Source organism: Rhyacophila brunnea, unplaced genomic scaffold (assembly GCF_057557595.1).
Source record: "Rhyacophila brunnea isolate RB1 unplaced genomic scaffold, BYU_Rbru_1.0 scaffold_3, whole genome shotgun sequence".
In the NCBI taxonomy this organism is placed as follows: Eukaryota; Metazoa; Arthropoda; class Insecta; order Trichoptera; family Rhyacophilidae; genus Rhyacophila; species Rhyacophila brunnea.
The window spans coordinates 56,175,067-56,183,637 of record NW_028232965.1 but is presented as its reverse complement, the minus strand read 5'-3'; the positions used below and the strand labels follow the sequence as shown (position 1 = coordinate 56,183,637).

Sequence of the window (8,571 nt, the reverse complement as noted above, 5' to 3'; positions counted from 1 at the left end):
CATGATATTTAAATGTGGTAATTAATCAGTCATTATCTGGTCAGCAGTAAATGTGTTAACTTAGTAATAACGAAAATATCTTTTCATTAACAAATTCAGCTCACTGGTTTTTTCGGGTTCGCGATATCTGGTTTACTGCCGTTGCCCTTCGACGTCCTTGATGACCAGAAACGACACGGGCAGATTTGCGAATAATTAGTCTGATATTTTGTTAGTAATGGATCCATACAGCACATTTCTTAGATACTGCACTCATTAAAGGATGGTAAAAATACTGTATAAAAAATGGGGCGGCATTTTGGCGCTGCCTAGGGGCGGCATTTTATCTAGGGACGTCACTGGCGGTGATCTATGTACCGGGCTAACGCAAATAAAATTAGCTCTTCAATAATTATTTAGATACAGGCAAACTTGATTTATTTAGATACCAACTTATTATCGGAAACTCCCCAAATGAAAATAATAAAATTACTTACTACCACTCATGAAAATACTACGATTAGAACCATGAACTAAACAATGTGGCAATTTTTTTAGTAAATAATGAACTATATCTATAAGAACTTTATCTTATTTTATTTTTAATAATATTATGCCCAATTCAATCTCTTTGTGCCCAATACTATATTTCATTATTTACCAATTAATATAATTATAAATTTAATTATGTAGGTACCTTATTCATTAATTGTAATGTAATTATATCATTTATCACTCTATTTTTACAAAGTATTTAAATAATATAGTTTGTTGTTGAAGGATCAAAAAAATGAGAATTACATTAATAATTCTAACATGGTGGAGTACTGTAGATTTGGCATCATAGTTTTCCTCCTGGTTTCTTTAAAAGTATTATTAGTCTATGGTTTCTATTTTCTGGCAATACTTTCCTTGCGGTTTCGCTGACACCTGGAAAGGTTGGGTAAAATATGGAAGTTGCGAGGGCTGAAGAAGTACAGGTATTTACTCAATTTGTAAGCATATTTTATCTCTTAATAAATGTACGGTTTTCTATTCTTCACTACGTGCCTGTATACATATTTGTTTTCTGTAAGAAATTCGTGCCAGCAAGATATTTTTGTCTCCCGGCTGCCATATTGCTTTTTCAAATGCCCGAATTGACATGCTGCATTCGTGCCATATTCAAATATCGACGTTTTTATTTTATGATATATTATTGACTTTTGCGTAAACATCAATTTCGCCGATATTTAGAATCGATAGACCCTTGTATATTTGTATAAAAATAGCTTTGTATTTTGAGTACTGTCATCGACCTATCACGAATGCATTATCGGGCTTTCATATAAATTTCAATAAATCACACTTGTTGACTCATCCGACCAAAAAGAGATTCTATAAAGATGTATTGTTCTGTTTTCAGCCTCTAGCTGTCGATCCTCCCTCGAAAGAAAATGAGGTGACAGAAATACCCCCTGAATTTCTAATAAAACATCCTTTAGAAAATGTTTGGACTTTATGGTATTTCGAACAAATCAAAGGTATGGGCTGGGAAGAATGCCAAAAAGAAATAACATCCTTTGACACTGTTGAAGACTTTTGGAGGTATGTTAATTTTCATTACAATATTATTGATTAATTGTTACCTGTTGTGACAATAGCTGCTACACTTGGCTGGCATTGAATTATTATTGACTAATCCAAATAGTTATTCTAGATCATTTGCCATTGACCTATATTGTCCGAAGAAAGTGGTGAGGCTTATTACTTATTACCAATGTAAATATAATAATAATTGCCTTTCGCAAATCTGCCTTTAATGGTAGGTGTTTTGACAAATTAATTAAACCTAAAGAGACTAATAATCAAGTAATCTTATGTATTAAGTGACCTTTATATTTTAACATCAGCTGTATTTAATTAATATAACCTATATTGTTTGTTGAAAAGTTATCCTATCAGTAACTAGGTCAAAGTCCTTTCCTGTATAATCAAGGTGTACAACTAGTACTTCTTTACATAATAATTATTGATATTCATAATATTGTAATTTTAATAATATTCGTACCGATTCCATAAAATCAAGATACGTTTTTCAAACATTTAGACGACTACGCCCCTTTTTTACAATTGTTTTTAGATCGGATAATTGCATTCCTATAAGGATAGGTTTGTGCAATGAGTATACTTCAATTAATGAAACCACCGTGTTCAGAATTTTGCCTGTGGTTTTATATGTATCAAATTATTACTCTCTTAACAGTCTTAACATTTTTAGCAATAACTAACATCGCCGAGTATCTAGTATTCTCTCCCGTCAAACGATAATCCTAATGTATTCGAGTAGAACTACATACTTTTCCAACCAGGCGCGCGCACAAAGGAGGGGTTTTTGGGTCAGCACCCCACCCCGCCCAAAAATGAAAAAAATACAAATTGTTTAGGTGAATGGAATATCTATTACTTTTATCTTCATCGAGACGTCAAGACCTCATGACTGAGGATAGTAACCACATATGATTTAGTTATCGAATAGCATTCTCGACAGCTTATCCCCTTTCTCTTGGCATTGTCGATATGTAAAGCCTATGTCAGTGGAAGACCCGTGGCACTCATGAATTAGTACACCCATAGTTATAGATGCCTGCCAAGTATTCATCATTATACCTAAAGTGGGAGGTGTCTGGGTATGGGGAATGTACCTGGAAAATGTGAGTACAGTTGATGCGACAAGAAGCAATAGTCGGTAGGCGGGGTAAATGTTAAAGTCTGTGGCACCTGCTAGATTTTATGCACTCTGCCCTCTCCCCCCACCTTAAAAAATCAGTAATCATTTATTATTAATATTTTTTGAAATGGACCCCCTCCATATCATTTTCTGTGCCAGTCTCCCGACTGTTCTGATGAGTGTGTGTTATTTGTGAGAAGGGTGCTGCGTAGCATATTATACATTTATGGCCTTTGTACTAGAAGTGGATAAATGATGTACACAACAATCTGGAGTTCTACAACATCTTTCAAGAAGAATGTATCTTGCAAATTCGTTAAAGAATCGACAGTGCCCAGTCGCTAAGGAGCATCTGGATAGCAGGTCAACTGGTAGGCGCCAAGTTTAGTTTAGTGGTGAATGGTGCCAAGGAAGATGTTTGAGCGACCAGTGCAATCACCTGAAGGATATTGATTCTGGTCTAAGATAGGAGTTGGAGGAGGCTAGAACGCGCCCTGGGTTTGTAATGAATGATATTAACAAATGTAAACAAAAAGTGTTTTTCTTTGATTATTTAGTGTATACAACCACATCAAACCTGCATCAGAGCTTAAGCAAGGGAGTGATTATTCAATATTCAAAAGTGGCATTCGTCCCATGTGGGAAGATCCAGGCAACAGACAAGGCGGGCGATGGCTTATTAACTTGGAAAAGAAACAGCGATATAACGACTTGGACAAATACTGGCTAGATGTTGTAAGCATAATCTACTAATTATATTTTTCATGTTTCTTGATATATTTATACATGACGTAATCTTAGCAATTCAGATTATTCACAACCTTCTTATCTCATTTTTTATGTACCTACATTTCACATTTTAAATCGCAGAGTTGATATAAATTTGAGGAAACCATACAATGCAATTTTCTGGTGTGTTGTTCCATTTCGCAACTTTGTTCTCAACTTCAATGAAACCCCGATTTTACATTTTGGAAGAACTATTGAAAAATTAATAAAAAAAAAATTGGCTTTGTAAAACACTCTTCACACCTATTATAAATTGATTTTCATGTTTCGTCTTTTACGTCATCAATTTTAGTAAAATAGGTTTTTTAGCCCTCGATATACCTCATGGCATCTTTTGTTGTTGGCATTGGATTTGAGTTCAACTCTTTTTCAACGGACAAGTTTTCTTGGATATGGCTCCACTGTGTCATCAATTTTGAATATTTCAGACATAAATTGCAGGAAATAAAAACATAAAACCGGCTATTAAATTTACTACATTGAAATGGGGTTGCGGAATATGAATTATTTATATTATGACAATATGAATTCTGGACATGTAAAATCGGGTTCCACTGTATTTGTATTTTTGAATCGGTGTTCGAGATCTCCCTAATGCAGGAGCCATGTTTTCATACTAATTTAAGTTCGGCCCATGATAATGTACGTTCATATTGCTATTATACTGTAGGTTACCAAAAAAAACCAACTATTTTTCAATTGACAAGGGAAGTGAATGATCACATGCATGATTGCTAATCATGGAACTCTATATGCCCCACAGAACAGATATTTAGCCAAACTGATTATTCATAAAAAATTATATTGTTGAATTACAACGGTATTTTGTTAATGCAGATTCTTCTAATGGGGCGAACGCATTTCCATCTGATATATTTAATCTATGGTTTCATCATTCCGCAATATATTTTTATTGATCACTATTTCTATAAATCCACGTATGGAAAGTGCCACTCGACTATTCCTCAGATTGGGTAGAGGATATCAAAGCTGTTGTTGCTTTTGCAGTTTTCGATCAACAAGATAAAAAAGCGAAAATAGTACGGACGGGTCCATGGTATAAATTAATACATAAGGAGAAGCATTGGGTCAAGCAATCATTCATTGGCAGTCAAATTACGTATAGCGATTTCCGTTTTTGTGTGCATTTTGAAGAAACATTTTTATAGTGATATCTATTTATTTTTACAAAAAAACATTAACAATTCTTGCTTGGTAGATAAATGCACTGTTGATTACCCAAACCAAAAATGTCATTTTCGGTCTTTAATTTTATCGATGTCTATCAGGTGACGAAAAATAAATTCGGTAACAACAATGCTTGACATTTGATAATATTTCGAATTATTATTCATGATTCATTAATTTTAACAGTTTCTAGTGTGGCTATGTCAAAATTACTTGCAATATTGCATACATAGATAATATTTTTAACAGAACCCAACAGCAGACCATAGAGCAAACCACTAAAAACATTGAGCAGGCGGTTTTGGGCGTGAGTTGACAAAATAAAAAAAAATTCACTTGATGTAGCGTGATATGCATGAGATGACCTCATTGATCTGACCATTTCGGCTGATTTTGCTAACTGACAATATTCATTTTGGGTTAAAATGTGCTACAGAATGGGAGCATCAGTCTGATAACATTTTAAATACAAAGAAAAACGAGCTTACCGTGATGGTAATGTATTCGCCCCATAAGCCCAGTCGTACATTGAAAATCGTCTCGACTGGGATAATAGTCGTAAATCAAAACTGAACACAACATGCTACTTTATTATAAATAGTTGCATGTGCCTCCTGATGTTTTTTTGAAACTAAAATGTAGTCCAGCAGTGTGCGAAGGTCCATAAGAGAACGTGCATTTTGTGAATAACGATGACGTGACATCGATCTATTCGACAAGTTGTAGGCAAGACGAGTTTTGATGTGAGAGCCGGCTAAGAGTTTTACCTCACTATACAGGTTATCATCGCGGGGGATACAATCTGAACATGATCGCGATAAGCGAAATTTCGTGATCAACGAGGGATTCCCCTTTTTGGTCTCTACATTTATTGTGCAAAATTTGCGATTACACACTGTCAAGTAATGCATTACAGTCACATTTTACAGCACTCACTAGCTCGTATTCTTCGTCGTTCTCGTCTAACTCCATGCATTGATTGTGAAGAGAAAGGGCTTTTTCAATTTTGCACGGGAACAGGTTCAGGGACGTCAATTTCTAGGGACGTATGGCAGTCCATTTCCTGCAGCTCTTCATTAGTTAAGGGTTCGCCATGTGATTTTAACGTCTGAATATCATCTACATCTACCTACACCTTCGATGCCTCCGGATATGGTTATAAGGCTACATAATCTCTTCGATGATATTTTGAATATCATTTTCATAATTGCAGTGAACTGCAACAATTTCACTGAACAACCTTTTCCAAACACCACTCATACACGACTGGGTGACTTATTACACGTTTCATCGATGTTTCTGATAGCTTTCATAATATAACCTGCTTAGGAGTGAAAATTGGAATTTACCTAATAACTAAATACGATCGATATACATAATGCAATATTTAATTTTTTTCAGTGTTTATGTCTTATTGGAGAAGCCTTCGAAAACGCTGACGATGTTTGCGGAGCAGTAGTTAATATTAGACCAAAACAAGATAAAATTGGTGAGGGACTTTTATATATTTTTCTATTTCACACCGATTGGACTAATTTTGATGATGCTCTTATTTTTTTGATCATCTTCAATCTCAGTCTTTTAATGTGATCAAACCTGCATTATTTATCATTTTTTTTAATGTTATTTTCTAGCACTTTGGACGGCAGATGCTACAAGACATGTGGGAATAATGGAAATTGGGAAGAAATTAAAAGATAAACTTAAAGTGAGAAGCGTGATGGTGTATCAACTACATTCAAATTCACAAAAGTCTGGATCAACTATTAAAAATACGTTTACCCTCTGAGTGTATTCAATACAATAATCTTCCACAGATTTGCGTTAAAATATTTAATTAATGTTTTAAGTTTACTCATTTCACATCTATATATTTAAATTAATTGTAATAAGGTAGCAATAATGTAAAACAGCTTCAAATAATCAACATCACCTTAATATTATTATTTATGAAGTTTTGTGTTGAAAAAGGAAATACAAATACACATTTATGATAAAACTCATATTGTTAATTTGAATACCCATTGTAATTGTATTCATGGATATTCAACACAAAAATATGTTCTTTCATATCAGATTTGTTCATAATGAAGAAACTCCTGAGGTGCTGGTTAATAAATTACATTTCAAACCTGCCAAAACTATGTTGATTCTAAAATACAACTAATATATTGTAATATGTTACTTTAATATTCTTATAATGTGCAGCTCGCTGAAAATGTTTTTTACCTTTCCGTGCTAATATAATTTCCATCACGTTGTAAAAGAATTCATAACCATCATGAAGGGATAGTTATCTCATGCGTAACTGCCTTGTAAAACCCAACTTTTTCACAAATGTATACATATATTTTATAATATGTATACTTTGTATCATTTGTGTTGCAAAAAGATGATCGTAAGATCTCTTTCCTCCATGGCGGAATATGATTGTAAAACTTTTTATGGGCCTTTAAGTATTGTATCATTTGTCTGGTTAGACAGCTTAATTTGTAAGTTTTTTTCTCTTCGCCTAATGGATGACAGTTGATAATTTACACATCATTAAATAATAATAAGGGTTTCTGCATAATGAGTAGGATATCTTTTTTATTAGGCGTAACGAAAGTGTTGTTTTCTTTGTATTTCTACAAAACGTCGTCAGATTATGATTTTTTCTTAGTATGTATGATTGGTTAATTATGAAAGTGTACTAATAGAAAAGATATTCCCTCATATATTATGCTGGAGTAAGAAAAATATATTTTCTTTATTTTTGTAAATTTTAGCACGTTTTTAGCCAAGATCTTGATTTTCATCATAATATTACATTTGTTTGATCACATAGAGAATGTATTTTTTTCAACCTTTATTAATTAAAATAAACTTTTATTACTTTGTGATACTGTTCTTTTATTGCATTTATATTCCCACATTTTCTTTCGTACAAATTTATAGCTGTGTTTACTAATTTTTGACTTCCATACCTAGAGATGTCTTATCCAGAGTGTTGGAGCAGAGCACGGATCAGTGGAGCAATGGGATTTTACCGGACCAGGAAAATTTATAACACTCCACTGCTCCGGATGTTTTTAAATTTTCACCCTAAAATTCTAAGTGAGAAGAGGCAGATAATGAAGGATAATTTGCTGTCAGCATTTTTGTTAAACAGGGTTAATAATGAAAATGGCGAATAATAGACCTTATTTCAAAACAACTTATTTTTTAACATACATACAATACATATAAAAAAAAATTACCCAGAGCGGAGCTGGAGAGAATTAGTTTACTTAGTGGAGCATCTAAAAAAAAAGTTCGCTCCAACCCATGTCTTATCGAAAGAAAACGTACCAATACTGCTGTCAGGAAAAACATTGATAGTTTTAGAATGTAGACATGTTTTTTTTCTGTGCCAGACAAGAATTTTCCTAGGCTCAAGAAAGAGGTAGAATAGCGAAACAAATCGACACCTATGTAAAAGGTCAGAACCACGTTTTTGGCTATTTCGACTTAGTTACATTTATTAAATATTTTATATGTAAAACGAAGAAAGAAAACAAAAGTTCAATCAATATTTTATAAGCATAACTAAAAAATTACCATTCCTGCACTTAAATTTACGTTGTGGTATCATTAAAATAGTATTACTGAACACCCGCGCGGTGTCGTGGGTCAGACAAGTACACACATTGTTTTTCAATAATTTGTGTATGAATCGGAGTATGGACCTAATAGGTTGAGCAAGTGGCTGACATCCATTTCTCGTAAAAACAAAATCTGTTAATACAAACCTCCACCCTGTGGAGGCCTATAATATCGTCTCTGTTCGTATATTATCTATGGTTCTGGCAGAACACACTAACTGGAGAATACTAGTTTTGAGTAATTTGAAGTTGTTAAAATGTTTGAAATGGTCTATCATGTGA

General features: G+C 33.5%; 1 protein-coding gene across 2 annotated transcripts; it reads left to right on the top strand.

Moving 5' to 3' along the window:
* Nucleotides 1-889: 889 nt before the first annotated feature.
* On the top strand, nucleotides 890-7,548 carry eIF4E1 (eukaryotic translation initiation factor 4E1). 2 transcript variants are annotated; one of them, XM_085951982.1, is made up of 5 exons: nucleotides 890-959; nucleotides 1,385-1,566; nucleotides 3,247-3,424; nucleotides 6,068-6,155; nucleotides 6,301-7,548. In XM_085951982.1, the coding sequence occupies exons 1-5, from the start codon at nucleotides 930-932 to the stop codon at nucleotides 6,453-6,455; spliced, it is 633 nt and encodes a 210-aa protein (XP_085808108.1). In that variant the 5' UTR covers nucleotides 890-929; the 3' UTR covers nucleotides 6,456-7,548. The 2 variants fall into 2 exon arrangements, with proteins under 2 accessions (XP_085808108.1, XP_085808106.1); XM_085951980.1 differs by having other exon boundaries at nucleotides 890-974.
* The last annotated feature ends 1,023 nt before the right edge of the window (nucleotides 7,549-8,571 follow it).